At 20.8% G+C, this 25001-nt stretch overlaps 2 protein-coding genes across 4 annotated transcripts in view; one reads left to right on the top strand and one right to left on the bottom strand.

Moving 5' to 3' along the window:
- The first annotated feature begins 2361 nt into the window (after nucleotides 1–2361).
- LOC127287968 (RYamide receptor) overlaps nucleotides 2362–25001 on the top strand; it is a 50510-nt gene continuing 27870 nt past the window's right edge. Inside the window, exon 1 of one of the 2 annotated variants that reach the window (XM_051315135.1) lies at nucleotides 2362–2532. In XM_051315135.1, the coding sequence (XP_051171092.1) occupies nucleotides 2508–2532 (25 nt within the window). In that variant the 5' untranslated portion in view covers nucleotides 2362–2507. Of the gene's footprint in view, nucleotides 2533–15802; nucleotides 16236–25001 lie in introns of those variants that run through there. The other variant, XM_051315140.1, reaches the window with a different exon arrangement.
- Nucleotides 22082–25001, bottom strand: part of LOC127287940 (arylsulfatase B-like) — a 29454-nt gene continuing 26534 nt past the window's right edge. The window contains exons 6-9 of one of the 2 annotated variants that reach the window (XM_051315105.1): nucleotides 24318–24584; nucleotides 23839–24115; nucleotides 22740–22927; nucleotides 22082–22330 (exon numbers count right to left, since the gene is read on the bottom strand). In XM_051315105.1, the coding sequence (XP_051171062.1) occupies nucleotides 22747–22927; nucleotides 23839–24115; nucleotides 24318–24584 (725 nt within the window). In that variant the 3' untranslated portion in view covers nucleotides 22082–22330; nucleotides 22740–22746. Of the gene's footprint in view, nucleotides 22331–22604; nucleotides 22928–23838; nucleotides 24116–24317; nucleotides 24585–25001 lie in introns of those variants that run through there. The other variant, XM_051315096.1, reaches the window with a different exon arrangement.

Consider the following 25001-nt stretch of genomic DNA (forward strand, 5'->3'; position numbering starts at 1 on the left):
GAAATTTTTTTTTGAAAGAAAAATTTTGTATATAAAACGTCATATATGAGTTTATACTTATTATTAATTCGATAGAATTTTGAAAGATTTGACAGAACGAGCAAAACTATTTTCATTTCGAATTCTCACGTGTGTTTAATATAAGCTTCTTTTGAGACATTGTGACCTCGATGAATAGTCAAAATTATTAGTAAATCATTTGATGAAAGTTAATGTTTAAATACATTTTTTTTTTTTTTTTTGTAATATTATTTTCCAAAAATAAAAATTGTTCCTAATTTTAATAATTCATTTCGAAAAACTTTATATTCTCATTTAAGTGCAAAATCAATTAAGATTATATTATATAGTTCATAATTAATTAAACGGTGAATGAAAAAGTCGTTCAAAATTTATAAAGTTTTACTTTGAAGAGTGAATTCTTTTGAAAATAAATTGAACTATTGATTAATATGTCAACAAGTTTTTCTCCTCGATTACTCGCGCGCATTATATTCTTTCTCTCTCTCTCTTATTCACTCAGAAAAAAATTAGTTTGAAGCAACCAAATTTTTGGTTAAATCAACAAAATAAATGCATTGATATACAGTTAACCAAATATTTGGTTGCATAAACCAAACGTTTATTTAGCTCAATTTTTTTCTTTGTTCAAAAAATTTATTAAAATAAACCAAACAGTTATTTATTAGATCAAATAAATATTTATTTGATAAATATTTATTTTTCAAACAAATTTTGTTTGAACTAACCAAAAAAAATTGAATAAATATAAAAAAAATGGTACATTTGGTTCAAACATATCTTTTTTCTGAGTGTATATATAATTATTTCAATTAATTTATTTTCAAATTTATTTATTTTTTTTTTAGATGATTCAAAGGGTCTCGAATTTTCCCCAAAAGACTGAATACATGTATCAATCTAATAATAATAATTATAGACGAATGAATCAACAATTTCAACAAAGAACACAAAATTTTTCATTCAATGGAAATAATTCCAATCAGGGAAGACTGACAAGTGATGAAACGCAACGTGGTAAAATAATAAAAAAAAAAAAAAAAAAAAAATTATACTAACAAAATAAATAAATGTTTGCATGTATATTAAATTTTTTTTTTTTATGGTATTTTTTTGTATTTTATTTTCGTATATAACAATAAAAATTAATAAACAATATTGAAATATTAACATTTAATTTTTTATAATAAGCTTCTTTTTTTTCTTCTTTTTATCATCAGGTGATAATAGGTACAACATGATTAAATTTGAGGAAACTCTTGCCTCTCCCTTGAGCGTTTATTTTAATTCTCGTTATGATTTCTCAAGTAAGGAAATATCCTCGACAACGCAAAGGCCAAGATTAAATTGGGGCATTAACAATCGGCATAAAATAACAAATCAAAAAAGAATTCCTGGTAATAATGCAAAATGAAATAATTTTTTTTTAGTGTTTGAAAATATCAAATTTTTCTCGAATTTTTCTAAATCATTAAAAAACAAAATTATGGCATTGATTTAGAAAAAAGGATTTTTTTTAAATATTAATAAATTTTTGAATGTGCCTATTGCCAACCTGACCGCTTTAAAAAAATTGTTTTCATAATTGAAAAAAAGCATTTTTCTTTTACTAAAAAATTTTTTTGTTTTCTCTTTTCAATTGACAGCAATAAATAAGGATACATATGATGATGTAAGCTCGAGAATAATATTTCCTGGTCAAGAAAATGTTCCAGTACGAACAGCGACAAATAATCTTGTTCCTGTTTGTAAGGAAAAAACATTTTGTGAAAATGTCACAAATTATCCAGAAGATTTGCTCAATAATATTATTAAAAAATCAGGAGATTTGAAAATTTTTACAGGATCTGAAGTTGTGAGTATTTTCTACATTTTTAATTAATAAAATTATTTTTTCTGAAAAAAAAAATTATTTTTCATATCTATTAATTTTTTAATTGATCTCAGAAATTGGATATAGCGCAGAGAGTTGACTTTGAGGCGGACTATTCACTTTGCAATTCAAACGTAATTATCCTCTTTTTTTAAAATTAATAAAAATCTTTATTATTTATTCGTTTTTATTAACAATTGAAATTTTTTTTCTTTCAGGAACGAATTATTTATCCTAGAGCAGCGGAAGCACAAAATGATAAATGGTATTTTATACTAAATATAAAAAATTTTACTCAAGGTGTAAGAGTCGAAACATGCAGGTAATTATTATTTTTTTTTTTTGAGAATTACTGCGATGTTTAAAAATTGATAATAATAATAATTTTTTTTTAGTGACGAGGGAAGTGGATGTAACTTAATTGGATCAAGTTTTATAGATGGTTATAAAACATTTTGTAAACAAAATTACATTGTTCAAAAATTAGCTGTAGTTGCACACGATGGTGAGTCAATTGAAGAGGAATTATTTCGATTTCCAACTAGTTGTTGCTGTCATAGTCAATTTTTGGGACATACACTTGATCGTATGGGATTTCCTTTAGCAAAATCAAATGTTACGCCAGTGCCGAAAAAAACGTGAGAAAAAATTTTTTTTTATAAACATGACAAAAAAAAATTGTTTAGTAAAAAAAAAAATTACTGTTAATTTCCTAGAAATTCCAGATTTACTTTTTTTTTCTTTTTTTTTTTTTTATAAAATTGACATTTTTATGAGTAGATATTTATATGTATATAATTTGAATTGTATATACGTTTATATATGTATGATTATATATATATAACTAATTAAGATGAATATTTTATAATTATTTGTTTTTGGGAGAGGAAAAAAAAAAAATTATCTTTTCACAAGGCACATAATTTTGGTTAAAATAATTATGTTCTCTTTTTATTTAAAAAATAAGTTTTTTTTTCTATTTTTTAATATGTATATATATAGATATTTATACAAGTATGATAATCTCGAGATTTTGTATTTAATTACTCATAAACAAGAAATTGAATCTGGTGATATACCTGATAGTACTGAATTTATGGATGTTATATATACATCTGAGAGAAACAGAGTGAAATTTCAGGCTTTATATAGAAAATTTATGTATTTTCATGCATACTCAAAAGATTGAACTTTGTTTATTGCTCTGTTTTTTAATTAAAAAAAAAAAAAATATTGTGATTGAAATTTTTAAATTGAATCTGGTATAACTTGGAAGATTATAATTTTATATATATAACTAGAAAAAAAAATTTTAAAATAAACTACACGCAAAAAAATCTTCACCTGGAACAGCGATAATTTTCTCTGGAACAACGAAATATTTCTCTAGAATAGCGAAAACTTTCCCTGTTTTAGTGAAACATATCGCTATTGTAGGTAAAAAATTTTTTGCGTGTATAGAAATATGCCATAATGCATAAAAATTTACAAAAAAATGACATTTCAATTACTATTCTTTTATTTTATTTTTTTTATTATCTTTATTTAATTATTTTTTTATTTTTTATTATTTTGTAATTATTTTGTAATTAATTTTTTTTTTATTGAAAATTTGTTTTACTATTTGAAAAATAGTTAAGTACATTGCAAATTTGAATGTAAATAAATTTTCAAACGTGGCATATATATGCTATATTATATATTTATAGGAAATCATAAGCAAAAAGTATCTAAAACATATGCAGAAAACTCTTGAATCTCTTTTTCTTGGGAAATCTCTTTTTATCGAAATAGGGGAAAAAAAATATTGTATATCAAATGAGATAAGACGAATATTCAATCCATGAAACGTAAGTAGAGCGTTAAAGGATATCATTTTTATATATATATATATATATATATATATATATTCATATATAATATTATGTGCAATATTTCTAAACATATATATACAAAAAAAAAATTATTGTAAAAAAAAATTTCTTTTTGAATTTATAAAAGATTTATATATTTCTATTGCGAAAAAGTGAATTTTCTATATTTATTATCATGAAAATTATATTTAAAAATTAGATTTTGAATTTTTTTTGTAAAAGAAAAAGAAAATTTCCTGAAATAAATGATATCCTAAATAGTTATACTGCTTTTTGTGTTTTGTGAAATTGAAAAAAAAAAATATTGTACATTCAAAAACACTATACCGTCGAGAATAAGAGAGAGATCATCCCTTTTCTTTTATTTATACTATTTGACTGAATAAATGTGAGAAATATAAAAAAATAAAATTTTTTTCTCTTAAACTTTCAGTTGTGAAAAAATATAAAGTTATGTTAATTTTCTTGAGAATATTTAAGACGAATTTTAAGTGTTTCTAATTTTGTAAATATCCCTGAAAATTAATTAATTTTTTCAACATTCTTTGAGGTTTTTTTTTTTTTTTTAATTGTAATTTTATGTACAATTTAATATATAATTTTCTATATAGTATTTATGTAAATGTTCAGCTTTAAAAAAAAAAAAAATTTCAATATTTGTGAAGGTTGAATCGCGCAAGAAATTTCGAAAAATTATCACTATTTTCAAAAAAAATATATTTTATTTTTTAAATATATTTTTCAGTTTCAAAGAAAATCTATGATCTTAAAATTATCAACTGTATAGCGTATTTAAATGTAAGAAAAAAAAAACTAATGATTATAAATAAATTCCATTTGAATTATATGTGATATTACGATTAATTAGTTTGAATCAAAAATAAAATTGTTTATAATTATTATATTGACTAATAATTAAATTAATGGATTGTATTGCTTATAATAAATTTACGTAAATATGAAAATTTTAATTTTCTTATATTATATACATGTAATTTATAATATTAAATTAAATATAATTTTAATACGACGTTGAAAAAAATTCCTTTTTTGTCTTATATAATTTTGCATTTATCTGATTTTAATTTTACTTATTTAATTAAATATATATATATACCTGTATATCGCAAACGTCAAGTATTCCATCGCAAAGGGATAACATTCGAGGATCAATGTTTGACGTTTCAACGGAGCTTTAATCACGAAATTTTGCATTTGCGATGCACAACACTTTTGTAAATATACCAGTTTCAAATCGATGAGAAAGTCTATTTTACGCAGACGAAATGGTTTGCTTTTAATCAATTTTCAAATCCAAAGGACTTTTTAATGTTATCGGCTTTTAACTTTCATTCAGAACAAAAAAAAAAAAAGTTTCTGATTGATATAACCAAGAATTGTTTATATTTCTTTCGTAGACTTTTTTTTTTGCAAAAATATTTTGTTAATATTCTTTTCAATATATTTTTTAAAACTATTAATTAATTACAATTAATTAATTGAAATTAAAAATAGTGAATTACAATTAATTAAAATTTTAAAATTTAATATAAAGAAAATAATTTGAAAATAAAAATTTTTAAGAAATTTTGAAATTTTTCGCATATATATGATTTTCATGCTCCTAATTAGTTTCCGTTTAATTCTGAAATTCGAAGCTGTTAATCGATAGTAATTACATAGGAAGTTATAAACTTTCTATAAATTTAGAAATAGGTTTTGCATTACGTATAAGTAGTGCTTTACAAATTTTCCGCAAGTTTATATAAAAAAAAAAATTACTAAATAGCGAAATCTTTCGTTATAGAACGAAATTTATTATTTATTATTTATTATTTATTATTATTATTTATTATTTATTTATCTTTCTTTTAGTAAATAAATTAAATTTTTTAAATTATCAAAATGATGATATTTAAAAAAAATAAATTTAAAAAAAATTTAATCAGCTAAAAATAAATATGAAAATAAAAATAGTAAATAAAATTCAGTAAGAAATGATAGTAATACAATCAGCAGGATCATACATAAAGTACGAGTCATAAAAAAACATCAGGATATAAAAGTTTAAAAGCTGGAAGTTCAGAAAGTATGCATAATATTTTTTCTCTCGCTTTTTTTTTATACAGAGACTTTTTTTTTCTAAAGTCATTCTATTAAATCGAGTTTAGATTGATTAATGGATTTCGTGACTAAAATTTAACTTTTGTCTTCTACTGCACTGTAACAATGTAAACATTTCAACAACGACTTCTTCTCTCTCTCTCTCTCTCTCTCTCTTTATTGAATAATGAAGAACGACCCTATCTATTAGGGGTGCTTATTGGTTTATATTCATTTTTCAATACAGATTTAACATGATTCGTTTATAAAACAATTTATATGCATTTCCTTGTACAGTTTTTTTTTTTTAAAGGAATAAGAAAAATAGGACAGAAAATAAATATATTTATATAATATTCTTCTTTAAACATTGAATATTTTGAAAACTCATCATTATGGCCGAGTCGAAGATCGATGTGATGCTTTTAATTTTTTGTCAGTTTGTCAATATTAACAAGGACACTTATCTTTTTATATAGTGAGAAGAAGATGAAGGGTTTTTCATTTGATAAGAAACATATATATTGAAAGGAAATATAGACCATCATTCTTCACTATTAGTTTATTTAAAAAAAATAAATATAAAACAATTTATTTGATTCAAATAATCGATTACTTATTATCAAATAATTTTTATTTGAACTTAATAAACTTTATTTGAACCAATAATTTTTGTATTTGAAACAAATACCATTTAATTGACTCAATATTGACACAATAATAGTCAACTAACCGATTATTTGAATCAAATAAATTTTGTTCAGTGTAGTCAAATATACACTGAAAAAAGGGTTTGGTATTGACAACCAAACGTTTGGTTGGTATTTAAGAAACCAAATTTTTTTTTATTGAATCAACAAAATTTTGTTTGTCCCAATCAAACTTTAGTTAGTACATAACAAAAATCCTTTTTTTCTAATTTTGGTTGTGTCAAACAAATTTTGGTTGTGTCAAACAAATTTTGATTGAGACAATTAAAATTTTGTTGATTCAATAAAAAAAATTTTGGTTGCTTAAATACCAACCAAACGTTTGGTTGTCAATACCAAACCCTTTTTTCAGTGTATATTACAAAAAAATACAAAAATTAGAAAAAAAATAGAGAAAAAATTAAAATTTTGATCAAATAGTATTATAATTAGAACTATTATCAAATTAGAATCGATGGTATTTTTGATGAATAGCAATTAAGATAAATGGAAATTTAAAATAAGGATAATTTGGATAAATGATAATATAATCAATAGAAATTAAAATTTATGGTAATTATAATTAATATAGAAATTAGGATACACAGAAAATTAAAAGGCATTAAAATAAGCTGCAACGTTTTTTATTTTAATCCAATTTTGCTTATTTTAATACCAAAATAGGTTAAAATAAGCAAAATTGGATTAAAATAATAAGCGTTGCAGCTTATTTTAATACCTTTTAATTTTCTGTGTACATGAAAATAAGAATCGATGATATTTTTAGATCAATGGCAATTAAGGATAAATATATAAATTTTAACGTGATTGTATTTTGGATTAATATAGCAATTAGGATAAATAGAAATTTGAAACAAAGATAATTTGGATAAATGATAATTTAAATCAATAAAAATTAAATTTGGTAATAATTAGAATAAATAGAAATTAGGATAAATCAAAATCGATGATATTTTATTTATTTTTTGATCAATAGCAGTTTAGGATAAATAGAATTAAAGTTGGTGATAATTAGAATAAATAGAAATTAGGATAAATCAAAATTGATGTTATTTTTGGATCAGGTAGAAATTTCGGATAAAGAAAAAATTAAAATTTAGATCAATAGAATTAGAATTATTATCAAATTATAGAATCGACGGTAGTTTGGATCAATAGCAATTAGAATAAATGGTAATTTAAATCAATAGAAATCAAAATCGATATTTACAATCGTTTTTATTTTGAAAAAATAATAAATTTTAAATCAATATATAGAATTAAAAGTATTGATGATAGTCGATTGATCGATAAATATTTAAAATTAATAAATATATTTTCTAATATCGTCAATTCTTGGACTTTATTAATTTGGTGATAAATAATATTATTTGTTCATTTTCACTATATTAGAATGGTATCATAAATATATTGAGAGCAGAGTAAGCGTTTCTGGCAAAGTGCATATTAATAACAGACCTTAGGTCAAAATTCACTACATATAGTCCTAATACCAACCGACATGACAGTCTAATAGTCATATCAACTGCTCTATCAATTTTGATGTATACGTATGCTGAATATTAATTTGCAACTAGCCATATGAATTTGTCCTTATATATATAAAAAAAATTTTATTTCTATTTTATGAAATTTATATTTCATATTTTAATTAAAAAACAAACCTTCATGCAAATAGATACAATTAGAAATAAATTGTAAATTATGACAAATACCTCAATAATATGTTAATTATTAATTATTCTCTTAATTTACTGTTTCACTATTAAAACAAATCTATAGTTTTTGATTGCTAATGATTTTCCATCGAAATATCGTGTATAATTTTGTGATTGTATAAGATTGATAATTAATAATTAAGCGCATTTGCGTACTTTATCAGCTTCAGTCAATAATTAAGAGTTATGTAAAATTTATTTTGTAATTTACATAATAAATTGTAAATTATATAATTAGGGGATTTAAAACTATAATTTAAGAAAAAAAATTTTTTTTTTTACTTATTTTCCTTTTTGAGAAATACTAAAAGTTTAAAAAAGAAATGTCAATAATAATTATTGGACAATGGCTTTATCAATTAAAATCAAGTCCCTCAGTATATATATATATTTAGGGGAAAATTAGAAATGATTCTTATTGGTTTGGTCATTGAATGTCGATAAAATTATACTATAATATCCATGTCATCATATATTTATTTTAATGGTATACGTTAACAGACAACCTTAAAGTGAGATGATTTATTTCAGCTCAATAAAACGACAATTGAAATAAGTGAAGGGTTTTGTTGAACAGGTGCATTTCCAGGATAACGATCACATATAAATCATTTATGTTTTTCCTTAATGCCACTATATAGGAAAATAAATAAAAAAAAAGTATCACGTTTTTAGATCATCTTTTGTTGAATTTAATCTTTTTTTTTTAAATTGCAATCACTTTCGTATTTTCTTGCACTGAATGGAAAAACGATTTAAAAAAAAATTTTTGAAATAAAAAATCCGTTTTTCTTTTTTAGACAATGACTTGACTGAAATCAAAGTTAATCTTTAATTGCTTGTAATCTTGTCCTACTGTATATCTATATATATTTTTGTTAATAATGTACAATTTGTTACCGAATACAATTTAAATTTTCTTTAACGAAGAAAATTTCTTCTTCTTTTTTTTTTTTTCCAAACGCAGGGAATTTAATTGAATTTGCAACTCTGTTATGAAACAATTTATTTTCCTTTGGAAATTTTCATTATCTCTTTGTGTGACAATTAATCTGACTAAATTTTTCTTGTGGCGTGACGTTGAAAGTTTTTCTTTTTTTTTTTTTCATTCTGTCTTCGAGAGAAAAAAAAGCCTGACTAATCTATATTTAATTTATATTTTATCCTTTTTTAAGTCTTGGTTAATAGATATTCTATGTATAACATGAAATCTTTTAAGTTCACAAGTTCAGTTTATCTGTGACATAAATCCAAAGTCACATCGTATTTTCTTTAGACGTCAGAGACACACAGCTGTGTTCAGTGAAAAAGAGAGACAGTTAATAGCAATAATGATGACGAAGAAAGAAAATAAAGACAATTTCTTTTTTTTATTGCATAATTTCAATTGTTATAATATAGTTAATTGGCGACAAAGTAATAAAAAAAAAAAAATTTATAGATTCCTTAATTTCTGATGTAGAATTTATATTTGAGAATAAGAATTGTAAATTTTTATTTTTCATTTATATATTTCCTGTTCTCCTCTATATACTTCTACTTCGGTTTTATGTATTTCAAATATGTTTATAGAAACGATTTAAAGTGGATTATTTAATATAAAAGATTATTTTTTTCCCTCAATTGGAACTAAAATTCATTTCCGTAAATTAAATTTTTTTTCTTCAAAGGATTTTTTTTTTTTTTTTTAAATAAAAAAGCAGAAAAAGTCCTTCTACATAAATAGATGTAAAAGAAAATATAATTTGTCAATAAATTTTTTTTTAAATGAAATTATGCGCAGTAAAATTTTCTATACAGTGAAAAAAAACAATTTATTTGATTCAAATAATCGGTTAGTTATTATCAAATAAATATTTAACAAATAATTTCTGTATTTAAAACAAATACGATTTACATGAATCAAATAAAAATTGTTTAGTTCTAGTAAATATTTATTTGATAATAATCAAGTAACGGATTATTTGATATTATTTTTGGGAAAAAAAATTTTCTTATTAAAGTTTATAGAAACAATGAGAAAAATATTCTTTCAATATATATATATATATGTATAACGACAATAATGAGTCTATCGATAAAGTAAATTTAGAATAAAAAGTTGCGATAAAAATGAAGTGGACCAATTTATTTTCTGGCTCACCTTGACTATCCATCACTTTTCTTTTGTTATAATGTACAACTACCGATTTTCTTGTGAATATACGAAAAATATATAGACCAATATCATAATGAAGCTATTGTCCAAGAAAATAATTCCTTTTCTAGAGAGTAAAAAATTATTATACATTCAATTGAAAAAAAATTTTTTTTTTTCGCTTAGAATTCTTTACAAAATTTTTATGCAAAAATAATCGTACACAAAAATTATTATATAAAGAATATTTTTTTTTTTTTATACAAATATTTCATCAAAAATTGGTAAATTTTTTTTTTAAATCCTAATTATTTAAAATTATACACTTTTTTTAATAATTAAAAAATTTAATAATTTAAATACTTTTGTTAAATTATATTTAATAAAAAAAAAAGGAAATTGTTTTTTTTTTCTATATAAATATTTGTAAGAAAGCAAATGGGTCAGAAAAGGTGAGAATAAAAAAGAAATTTTTGAGAATTAATGTAAAAAATCAATTATCGAAATGATTAATATTTGTGTTCAACTTGTCGCATTCAGGGTTAAAGAAGGAAAGGAAAAAAAAAACCTTATATTTAATCATACGCATCATGACAAAAATGTATAGGTAGGGTGAAAAGTAGAAATCTATTCACGAGGGATTAAGGGATCAAACAAGTCCAATGATAGACTATATTATATCGAAATTCTTCATTATATGAAAAAAATTTTCTTTATTAAAATAAGTTAAGTTTATATAAGATCGAAAAAAACATTCTTTTTCAAATTTTATAAAAAGAAAAGTAAAAATTGTATACTTGTTTATAAATTAATAAATTATAAATAAATATTGAAATAAAAATATGAAAAAATATTTTTTAAATTGTTATTAAAATAATAATTTATAATTAAGTAATAATAATAATAATAATAATAATAATAATAATAATAATAATAATAATAATAATAATATATAATTAAATAATAATAAATAAATATATAATGTTAAAAATTTAAATATTTTAAATAAATTAATAAAATTGTATAAATTATTTTTAAATGAAATTTTCATATAAGTTTCGATAGAGGTAATTTTTATTTGAAATCTGTAATTTTATTATTTAAAAGTTAAACATGTTTGTCGTTATAATAACTTTTTAAATTAAAATTTTATATACGATATAATTATACTTTATGGGAAATTGAAACTTCCATCAGTAAACTATTATTTATAATTTAATTTTTGTTATAATTTTGCCAACGTGTGAAGAAAATGATACTATAGTGATATTGGACATTAAAAAAGAATTTTCTAATTTTAAAAATTAATCGAAATTTTCGATATTAATTATATATTTTTTTTATATTATAATTATTATATATTTAAATAATCTATTATTAGTTTATATTTATATTTTTCATTTAGGAAATTAAAAAAACATTTTTTTTTATTATTTATAAAGAAAATTTTTTTTTTTTTAATATATATATATATATATATGAATATCATTTAATTCTTTGATATTATCTTTGACGTATACATTACAAGTATGTAAATTTATTGCTTATATACATCGTTGGAGAAGATGTATATATATATATAAGATTCAGTGGTTTCGAAATCAGACCAAAACTTGTTCAATTCAGTATGTAGACATATATTTGAAGGCTTATATATTATGAAATCTTGAAATTCCAGAATTATTTGACTGTTAGAAACGGATTTTCGTTATTAATGCCTCAGAAAATTTTCTGTTATTTGCATTCATATAAAATAAAATAAAAAAAAAAAAATTTCATCAAACTAGCGATTCGAAAATAATTTAGATTGCTATAGTAAAAAAATAAATTCAATAAGTTACCAGAGAGGAAGAGTAAAGTTATGGGATGTTGATTGACATATATGTTTTTACGTTTACGTAAAAATTTATACATATATATATATATTTTTTTTTTAATGTGAAATTCTTCAATTTATATTTTTTCGATTATAAAAACGTCAATGTTCGTTCGATACATATATACCTATGTTTCAAAAAAAATATGCTAAATCATATATAATTTTCGCTTCCTCTCATATAAAAAAAAAGTATATATATAGTAAAAATTATTATAAAAATTCCATTTAAATAATAATTATATAAGAAAAAGTAAGTAATTTTTAAAAAATAAATTAAAATTTTTTTTTTTGCGTCGATATCTATTGATTCTTTCCATGAGACTGACAAACTTGAAAGGAATTTTATGTTTCACGCAAACTTTTCTATATATAAACTTAAAGTTCTTTCTTCGGAATACTAAAATGTATTCAATTCACTTTATAAAAAAAAAAAAAAAGTGAAATTTTAAAATAAAACATTGTCCCAGAAATTTTGTTACTGCATTTATTTTGTTTTTTGCTATTTTATTTGGCAGTTTAAATTTTTTTTTATTTTGTTTAATGTGAAAACAAAATTTTATAATGCGAATTTCATTATATTATTTTACGTGAAATAAATTTTTGTTAATTATATTTAATAAAAGAAATTTGAATAAATTTTTTTCCCGCGCATATTTAAATATGATAATGAGAGTGCGCAAGGTAGAGAAAATTTTTTTCAATTAGTATCATTTTCATATATAAGACAATTTTTTTTTTTTTTTTTTTTTGGGTTAGAGGTATATAAAAGAGAACTAGTGGATTATGGAACCTCGTTTTTACTCTTTGATGATAAATAGCTACCTGGTCTAGAAACGTTGGAAACAAATTTCTTCTCTTCTTTTGCACGAAAGCATCTCTCTCTTTCTTAAAAAAAAATATATGTATATATATATATAGGTTGAAAGCGGTTTTTAAAAATATCGCTTAGACAAAAATTAATTAAAATTTTCTATTATATATATATATTAATAATTTTAATTTAATTTAATTACTATTTAATTACTATACAAAAAGAATTACTGCGAAATTTTTCGGTCAAATTTTTTCTTTTAAATTAAATTATTAAAATGGTTTTAATTTCAAAATTTAGTTATTTTTTTTCTAACTTATAATTATCAAAAAAAAAATTCGAACTATTTGTATAAGAAGTAAACTTTTTTATTTGAACCTGACTGAAATCGGTGGAATTCAGTAATTCTGAGAGATTTGGATTTGTCGCTGAGTCAACTTGATCGATTTTCTCACTCAGTACATAGTTAAGAATAATTGAGGTAACATCTTATCTCTAATTTCATAGTAACTTGAGCTTTCATCACAATATTATTTATTAAAGAATTAAATAAAAATTCTGCTAATTGGACATTTTTAAAAAATAAAAATTCACTTAAATGGAAATTCTGCTAAATGATAATTTGGCTTAATGGAAATTTAATTAAAAGCAAAATTTTTGTTAAATTAAAATTCTGCTAAATGGAACATCGTTTAAATGACAATTCCGCTAAATGATAATTCGGCTAAATGAAAATTCGATTAAAGAAAATTTTTGTTAAATGAAAATTGTGCTAAATAGAAATTCCACTAAATGATTTTTCGGTTAAATAAAACTTCTGCTAAATAATAATTCGGCAAAATAAAAATTCGATTGAAAAGTTTTTGTTGAATTAAAATTTTGCTAAATGGAAATTCGATTAAATGAAAATTCTGCTTAATGATAATTCGGCTAAATGAAAATTCGATTAAAGAAAATTTTTATTAAATGAAAATTGTGTTAAATAGAAATTCCACTAAATGATTTTTCGGTTAAATAAAACTTCTGCTAAATGATAATTCGGCTAAATGAAAATTCGATTAAAGAAAATTTTTGTTAAATGAAAATTGTGTTAAATAGAAATTCTACTAAATGATTTTTCGGTTAAATAAAACTTCTGGTAAATGATAATTCGGCTAAATAAAAATTTGATTGAAAAGTTTTTGTTGAATTAAAATTCTGCTAAATGGAAATTCGATTAAATGAAAATTCAGCTAAATGATAATTCGGCTAAGTAAAAATTTGATTAAAAGAAATTTTTTTTTAAAATTAAAATTGTGATAAATAGAAATTCCACTAATTAATTTTTCAGTTAAATAAAACTTCTGCTAAATGATAATTCGGCTAAATATAAAATCGATTGAAAAGTTTTTATTGAATTAAAATTCTGCTAAATGGAAACTCGATTAGATGAAAATTTTGCTAAATGATAATTTGGCTAAATAAATTAGATATAATGGAAATTCTATATAGATATTAAATGAAAATTCTAAATGATGACAATTTGGTTAATTATAAAATTTAATTTAAAGAAAATTTTGTCAATTAGAAAAAAAAATTGATTCTACTAAATTTTTCATTTTATTACTCTATATAATCTAGTGAAAGTATGAAAATGACACAATTTGGTGTAATTATAAAATTTATTATTTGAAATTGTTGTCTCTGTTTGCAAATTTATAATTTGATATTCGTTATTATCAGAATATTATATTTATCGTTCGATTTACTGAATTGCAGATGTAAAATCAAAATATGTTGACTAAAAGACAGGGATTAAATTATGACGTGTTATATCACACATATGTGCGATGTATATATATATACGCAAGTATTGGGAAAAATGGAGGCAAATATTTATAAAGGTTCTAAGGGTTAAATTCTTCACAAATGACAAAGATTGAGTGACAAGGGTATTTTTTGTAAAAAAAAAAAAAAAAAAAAAATGCTCTCTTTGCAAATAAAAATATAAGAGATACTTTGTTGAGATAGATTTTAGATTGGGAAATATAAAATACATGAATTAAAGAACTTTATCAATTAGAAATTATTTTTTTTACTAAAAAAAATATTCTTTTATTGAAAAAACAGTTTTTTTTATTTATTACTGTTCTCTTGTAATTCTCAAATAAATTTTCTTTATATGTTTTCTGTTAGTTAAGTGAAAAAAAAGAATATAAAAAAAAAAATTTTTTTTTCATGATACTTTCATAAAGTTATATATTTGTGACGACAAGATATGAAAAAGAAATAGTATTATTTTACGGCTAAAAAAATAACTTGATTTTTTTTCTCTTTATTATCCAATAAAGTTATATTATTAAAATTTACATATTTATTGAAGTTGATTATATTAATTTTGAATTAAGAAACAGAATAAAAGAATATTTTTTTTTCCTACCCTTAAAAAAAAAAGTAATTAAGTTGATGGAAAAGAATTTTCTAATTATATTTATAAAAAAACAAAAAAAAATTTTCTTCTGTGTCAGAGAAGAATTTTACATATTTTATATATGTGTATATGACATTGGTGGGTAATATCAAAAAAAAAAAAAAAAAAAAAAGAAACCCCTTCTTGAAATTCTGAAAACAGACTTGCCTAAACAGTTTAACGTCTCACGCGCATTCCAAGGGAGCTTTACATATAGGAAAAAGCTCGCAAGCTCCATTCAGTTTGCGATGAGCCGCAGTCGTTGATAGTCGTCCTTTTAGATAAAACTTTGTTAGAAAGTTATGAGAAATAATTTTCTTCTTTTTTATTAGAGAACATTTTTTTTGTTTTTGAATTTTCGTTTCTTTTGTTTTTTTTTTTAAATTCGAAAAATGATTTCGAGAAAAATTGATATTTAATTTTTCTTTTTCTTCAAATTTTACAAATATGTATTTATCTATTTGTTTTGTGTGTCAAAAAAAAATTTCCAGTGAAAATGTGTTTTTTCATCAGTTAAATCAATCACGAAAATGGATTTCAATTACAACAGTGAAATTAATTTTAGAGAAAAGTACTTGTATAGTTTAGAAATTTTTTTTTTTTGATTTATTCCCAAGAAAGGATATGCAAGAGATTTATATCACTTGGAATTAGAAACAGGTAAAATTGAATTTAGAAAAAAATTATTTTATTTCAAATAATTTTATAAAAGAAATTTTTTTAAAAGAATTTTTTTTGATAGAATTTGATTTGTATTTTATTTAATAATTTTTTTTTTAAATAATAAATTTATTTAGTGTAAAATAATATTATGAAAGATAAATGAAAACATTTTGCGGCTATAAATTTCTTGAGAGAATAAAGCAAAATTAATTGAATGATTATAATAAATTAGTATGGAATAATAAAATGCGTGTTTATTTACGGTATACTTTAAGCGAATCATTGTAATTGTTATAATATGATGAAATTAATTTTCGGTTCAAGACAAAGACAAAAGTAAGATTCATTATTTTTGTTGATCGAGATAAAACTTTTTTTTTTTTTTTTTTTTTTTGTTTTCCTCCCAAAGAGAATTATTTATAGTTTCCTACTTAGTGTAAGGGGTTGTTTGACTGATATATATTGCAGATAGTTTTCGTATCCCAATAATTCCATATAGTATATAAAAAGAGCGTTTAATAATGTCGTTAATAAAAGAATGATTTACCACCTGATGAAAATATATATTAATATAACAATAAATGTTTTATGGCAAATTCTCCTTTTAACAACTTCTTCCAAATATAGCTTTAAATCCTTTTAAATCTTTTAATTTATTGCACTAATTTTTTTTTTAAATTTTATATTTGCCAATTTACAAAAATTAATTATGATTTTTGCAAAAAAAAAAAAAAAGAAATTGATTAATAAAAAAAGAGAATTTCTTTAAATTGTATTTTTTTTAAAGAGAGCAATTAACACAATTAAATTGTATAATAAAAATAGATAGATTTTTTTTTATTGTTAATTTTTATTTTTTTTCTGTAAATTTCGCATTGTTCTTTGAATGTGCGGCGCGGGATATAAAAGAAAGTAAACAAAGAGAATTATATAACGAAAATGAACGTTTTTTTTCCGGAAGCTGTATATGTAAAAAAAAAAAGAAGAAGAAGAAGCGTGGAAAAGAAATTAAAAAAAGATTAAAAATGGAAATAATGCTAATCCAGTTTAAACCATAGTGCAAATAGTCAAAAGATAATTATTTTTTCAAAGTACAAAAAGTTAATTTATTATTGAATTTTTGTTTCACAATTTATAAATTTATAAAATTTATTTATTTATTCTTTTTTACTTTTTTGTATATTCCTATTTTTTATTATTTTATTATTTTTTTATTTTAAACACTTAAATTTTTTATTTTTATTCTCGAATTATTGAAATAAATATTCTTGAAGTATAAGAATATTTCTTAATTTTATAATTATTTATCTTATAAAAATGGAAATAAAAATATTTAGAATATCTTTTTTTGTTTTAGTATCAATAAAATTAAATTTTTAATGCTTGTAAATGAAATGACTCGGAAGGAATTTCATTGAAATAAATTTGTTAAGTAAATGGATGTGTAAATATATATATATAAAAATTGACCTTTCTTTTTGCATAAAAATGTTGTTCTATAAAATGAGATGTATTTCATTCAAAAGTGGAATATTATACGATAAAAGTTTTTTTACACCTATAAGTAACCACCCCCCCCCTCTCTCTCTCTATATATATATACATATATATAGATATTGCAAATTAATGCTATTCTTTGAAAATACATTTAAATTTTTATTTCACAAAAAAGCTTTCCCTCTATAACGGATTTTAATTCAAGTATATTCGTATAAAGGTACATGAAATAGAGGACCTCTGATAAGTAATTTCTTATGAATCTATTGTTAGAAGTATTTGATATAAAAAGAAATTGTATAAAAGGATTTTTCCTTGTTCATTGATTCTTTTCAAGTTTTAAATAATAATAATGATGATAATAATAATAATAATACTAATAACAAGAAAGTCAATTTGAAATGCTGATGGAATATAAAATTGGTCCTTTTATTCAAATATATATAAGAAAAGAAAAAAAAAACTTCATCTTTATGATAAAACTTACAATTTTTCTTCCTTATTTTTCCATATATTATATAGACACATATGTAGAATATATACCTTACATTAAAGAAATTCATATATGAACGAAATGTTTGAACGTTGATTATAAAAATATTGATCGTTATAAGACAATTGCTATATAGATTTACATATATACATTTATATATATATATATATATATATATATATATATATATATATATATATTTCCACGCAGCTGGCTTCTTTCGCTATTATTCAAGTTTTTGCATTTCAACGAATGATTATTTAAGATAGACTATTTCTCTCAAACTACGTTCTTATGTTTGAAAACGAATTTGCGTTTATTTATTTCGCAAAGAAAATTATAATAGAGAATATCAAAAATTCTATATTTAAAAAAGAAACGGAGAAAAAAATAATTTTTTCTATATTTTTAATTTGAAAAAATCAAGTTATTTATTAAGAAATTTTTTTTTTTGACAAATGTAGGATTAATAATTTTTTTTATTATTATTGAAAATAATAATGAAAATTAATATTAGTAAACATTTAAAAATGTAAATAAATTATTTAAAAATTCATTGATTTATTAATAATTTTGCGTTCAATATTAAAAATACATTTGCGCTTTAATTATAATATTTTATATATTCGCGTGTTATAAAAAATAAATTTTTTTTTTTTCTTGATATTTATGAAGAAAAAATGTGTATTTGAAAAGTAAAATCTTATATAAAAGTAAGAAGCATAAAATTCACTTGAACCCATACTATTGATATGCAATAAGTAACTTTTGCTATCAAACAGAAATACACCTTTTCAAGTATATTTCCAATCTGGAATTCCATTTTCTTCCCTATTTTCCATTAAATATTTGCCGATTGGACGAATATATATATATATATATATATATATATATATATAAATATATTCTTTTTTTTCAATAATATATTCCACATCGTTGAAATACAATTTTCAAATACCTATAAGCACTCGCTGTGACTTTTTTGCATATATTTAGAAATCGTAAATAAATCTTTCGCCTCTTAGTAATTATTATTTTTTTTATTATTTTTTATTATTTATTGTTATTATTATTATTATTATTATTATTATTATTATTATTATTATTATTATTATTATTATTATTGTATAAAAACTGATATTATTAAAGGCAATGTTAATAATTAATAATTATAAATTATTATTAATAATAATAATAATAATAATTATTATTATTGTATAAAAACTGATATTATTATTGGCAATGTTAATAATTAATAATTATAAATTATTATTAATAATAATAATAATAATAATTATTATTGTACAAAAACTGATATTATTAGTGGCAATGTTAATAATTATTAATTATAAATTATTATTAATAATAATAATAATTATTATTATTATTAATATTGACCCACAATGGAAAAACATATGTAAAGTGTCACGTACATATTTACATGTCATTTACGTATGTTTTTCCATTGTAGGACAGAATTTTTTTTTTTTTTATTTTAACATTATTGTTATTTAATAAATTATATAAATTAAAATAAAATAATTTTAAATTTATTAAATAATATAATAAAATAATTTTTAATTTTTATAACAGTAAATATTTTTATTTCATATATATTTAATCAATAATTTTATCAATAAAAAAAAATAGATTTATCGAGTTGGAAATGTATAATAAATAATATGAGATGTTAGTGTAGAAAAAGAGGCTAAGTAAATGCATCGGTATAAAATAAACCAGTGTATTGAAGCATGTAAATTATTTTAAAAAAAAAATATTTCAAAACCTACATTTTTTTTTTTAATATTCATTAAGGAATAAATTTTTAACGAAAAATAGGATATATTTTTTTCTGAAATGAAAAAAAAAAAAAATGATAAATCTTACAAAAGAAATTTTTATGTCATATATCTTTTGATAAATCCACGATTAGAGAAATTTGATTGTTTTTGTTCTTGATGAAACAAATATAAAAGTGAAAGAAAAAAAAAAAAAAAATTTTCAAAATGAAAAGAAGAAATCCGATGGAGGATTGACATAAATAAAAAATATATATATGGAAGGAAAATACACATGTTACTTCCTACTTTGTAGCAAGTGAAAGTCTCTTGGGAAATTCTAAAGAATAGGAAATAAAAATATCAAAGTTTTTCAAAGATTTCAAAATAGGTTTTCGAATATTTTAATTTGATTTTTTTGTATATATGTAAAGAAAAATTGAAATACGATTCTTTATATTTTTAAGATATAAAGTTACTTTCATATACTACTTATCTATTTTCATCTCGTTGTACTCGCGATTATAATTTGCTTCATTCACTAGTCTCTTGATATAAAATGGAAAATTTGTTTTTCTTCTAAATTTTACATTATTTTATTTATTTTTATTCCTTTATTTACTATTTTAATTTCTTTTTCCAATTCTTGTAAAAATAAAAAAAATATTTCAACTTTTGAGCTGAGATTATTTTTTTTTCCCATCGAAATTTAAAAAAAAAAAATAAAAAAATTTTCCTCCTGCGGTCATCAATTATTTACTGCTAAACGGTTTGCGTGTAACGATTAATCTTATAATAGTATACATACATCATGGAATTTCAATCACGACAATGCATTAAAATGAATTTTTTTTTCTAATTAATTTAAAAAATACATCTGTGATTATAAATTTTATTTATTTTTAAATATTATATTTAATAATAACATAGGAGAATTTAAATAAAATTGAATATGAAAAAAAATTTTTTTTTTTTAAACACAAAGTAAAGTATAATATAAACATGATTTTTTTTTTCCCCCATCAAATTACCGAATATAAATCATGACTATATAGTTATATACATAAAGGTTTGTAAAAAGGAAAATTAATCTGAATATCAAATTAAGTATTCTTCAGTTTTTAAGATGCACGAAACTAGTACATAATCGATCCTTCAACATTTCTTCGCTATATAAGTAACTTGACACCAATTTTTCTTTTCTTACCTTTTTTTTAAAAAAAAATTGATTAATTTAATTTAAAAAATAATAATAAAAAAAAAAAGAAAATGCAAGGAACTTTTCTTTTTTTTTAGAAATAAAGAATTGAATATTTAATCCACAAGAATCAGTTCTTCGACACGAAGTTTTTAATAGCGTGGCTTATGCGATTGTTTATTTTTCCCAAAAAAAAAGCTTATTGACACGAAGATATTTTTCAATTAGTGCGTTCTTTGTTTAAAGCAAGTTAAATCTTGAAAGAAAACAATAAACACTGTATACAACATTATTTATACGTAACCGCGGCTATATATTACATTTTTAGTCCTCTTTAATGACAGAAAAAGCTGTAATGCTTTAGAGAAAGTTCAGGTTAATGCTTTAATTAAAAAAAAAGCTATGAAAAAAAAGAATTTCTATAAATTTTGAGAAATTTTTTAAATAATTATTTTTAACTAAATTATTACATTAAAAAAAAAATATTCCTGATATTAATTATTTACTCTGATCAATAAAATAACACTATATTATTTAATTTAAAAAAATGCGAAAAAAATCCATTATCTAATATATATTAACAATTATTATTATAAATAAATATAATTATTATAAATTATAATCAAATTATTAGAAAAAAATGTTATAAATAAATATATTTATTATAAATTATAATAAAATTATTATAAAAAAATGTTATAAATAAATATATTTATTAAAAATTATAATAAAATTATTATAAAAAAATGTTATAAATAAATATTTATTAATAATAATTGTATAAATATAACAAAATATAAAAGATTCCCCGAAGGAGAAAAAAATATTTAAAAAAAAAAAAGTAAAAAAAAAAAATCATTCAGGTCACTAAAAACAAAAGCTTATAGTATTTCCGCTCGATGAAATTTATAACTATAATTTCTTCACATACTGTATATTCTCTCGATGTGCTCAATGATAAAAATGGTCCTTCGAAATCTGATTTTAAACGCCTCTATTTTTCAACTTGTCTAGATTCACACTAAGCCATTTATATAAATAAATTTCGCATGGTAACTTTTGCCATATATAGAATATAAAAAATGATTTTAAAATTTAACGATAAAAATTGAAAAAAAATTTGCACCTAAAACAAATTTTTTAAACATTTACTAATGTATAGTTAAATATTTCTCTAATATATCAAAAAAATTATTATAAAAAAATTATATTGATATAATAAATAAATATTTGATAAACATAATAAATTAATAGAATATTACTCAATTATTCGATTAATAAATAATAAATATAGTATTTCAATAGTATTAATTAATTAATTAATTAATCATAAATATAAAAAAAATTAATAAATAAATTTTTATACATTATATTTTCTAACATAATTATTATAGACTATATTGTTTATCTTTTTTGAAAAAAATATAATTTATTTAATCCAATAAAAAAAAAAATTATTACTAATTGTTGATATAATTTTTAAATTGATAAAAAAAATTTCACATAATTAAAGAAATTATAATTTATGCACTTACATAATATTTAATATGTTAAAATATGTGTATTTTTATTTGATGTCCTATTGTAATCTCCAAAATTGGTCCACGTATGATCCCATAAATTTGGATCAGCTTTTTTGTCTAGTGGAAGATTTCCGGGCGGTAATGCTGATGCTCGGTATTTTTCCAACTCTTCTGTAAGCTCTTTTAAGACTTCAGGATACCTGAGGATCAAGAGAAAAATATTTTCTTTAAAAAAAAAATAATAAAATAAAGAAAAATCCTTTTTAAAGAATCTCTTATATAATAATGTTTTGTTGTTTTAATTGTATATAAATATTGTTACAAGTATTATTGTAACAGCAAAGAATTTTTAAATCATTTTTATATTAATTTAAATAAATAATTTATTCTTAATAAATATTATTCATTTTAGTAGTAAGTGACAGTTATATAGGCAGACAGAAATTAAATTTTTGTTCATACAAAATTAAAAGAAAATATTAGGTAAATCAGTAGAAAAAGTAAGTTTTGGTAGGACAAAAATATGAACGATTTTTCGTTGTTTTTTTTTAGTAGTAAGAAACAGTTATAGTCAGACAGTAGATTTTTTTTTAAATTAAAAAGGGAAATATATATTTTTTTATTATATAAGAAATTAGTAGAAAAAGTGAGTTTTGGTTAGACGAGAAGTGTTTTGCAATCCCGTAACAGTTTAATCAGTAGTAAAACACAGTTTATGTCAGACAAAACGTATTGAATCTTTTCCAACTTTATACTTGGTTGTAAAAACAGTTTATGTAAGGCTAAACTCAATGTTTACGCTTCTGTTTGTTAAGTAGTAACACCCACTTGTAGTCAGACAAAAAAAAATTGAATTTTATAATTTTTCAGTAGTAAAAGACAAATATAGTCAGACAAAACTTTTTTTGTTAATTAGTACTAAAAGTGGTATTAGGAGAAAATTTCTATTTTAGTGGAAAAATTATTTTGCAATGGCAAGAAATTAAAAATTCTTTCAACTTTCTAATTAGTAGTAAAAGTCAGTTAATGTCAGACACAATGTATATTGTATTTTCATTATTTTTTTTCCCCCTTTCAGTATAGTAAGTGACATAATGTATATTATACTTACATAGTAGATAGATCGTTTTGCTCGCAATAATCTTCAGAAATATTCACAAGACATGGCTTTTTGATGGGATTACATCGTGGAAGATTGTTATTTTTATCAGGACATTGTTTTAAAGTTGCTTTTTCTCGCAAACTTAATATTCCTTTCGCCGATAGGTTCATTCCAATATTTTTAAGATAATTACCCGTCATATCGTTTATAATTAATTCTTCATTGTAACGGATTTTTCTCCCATCTGGTCCATAATAACCATCATATGTTCCATTGTACGTTGATCCTTAAAAAAGAAAATTTAATATTTTTTTAATAATTAATTTTATCCCTAAGACTTTGTTTTTAGTAAAAAATATCTATAAATATTTGTATTTTCAATATTACTTTATTAATTTGAAAAAAAAAAATTTTTTGAATTAAATAAATTTAAAAATTTAAGAAAATTTTCTTTATTATATATGAAAAAATAAAAAATATGTATATACCTTTGAGAAGCTTAAAATTTCCAATTGTTATTGCTGAATTACCATAAATATCATCGATATTGTGAAGTATAGATTTTCTTGGCGATTCGCGATCGTCTTTTAATGAATTCCATAAATTAATTCCATCAATATTTAAATTAGTTACGGTATTATTGGCAGCGGCTAAAAGAGTTGGTAACCAATCACTGATGTGCATCAATTGCTTAGTCACACGTCCTGTTCTAGTTAACAATGGCGACCAAAGGATTCCAGTACCTCGAATACCTCCTGGACAACAATACACAATAATAGAGTTTAATTATTATTGAACAATTAGCCATTAGTTTAATTCGCTCTGTGTAATCTATTTTATCGTTAAATTAAGTTAAAAAATAATTTTCTTAATAAAAAAAATTATCATTAATTTAATACATCAATAAATAATTAATATTTTATATTAACAAAACATTTGTTGTTATTATTATTATTGATATATATAGAATTGGAGCAATTATTTTACATGTAATTTGAAAATAATGTTCTCTAATAATAATAATAATAATAATAATAATAATAATAATAATAATAATATATAATAGATTAGTTTATAATCTTAAATCTTGCTTAATGTTGGTTGTAATGGTCATATAATAACTATATATGAGAGGAATATTACAACAATATAATGTAACCATAAGCTCGTAA

Source organism: Leptopilina boulardi, unplaced genomic scaffold (assembly GCF_019393585.1).
Source record: "Leptopilina boulardi isolate dan_hultmark-lab unplaced genomic scaffold, ZJU_Lbou_2.1 LbouV2_123, whole genome shotgun sequence".
NCBI classification, from domain to species: domain Eukaryota; kingdom Metazoa; phylum Arthropoda; class Insecta; order Hymenoptera; family Figitidae; genus Leptopilina; species Leptopilina boulardi.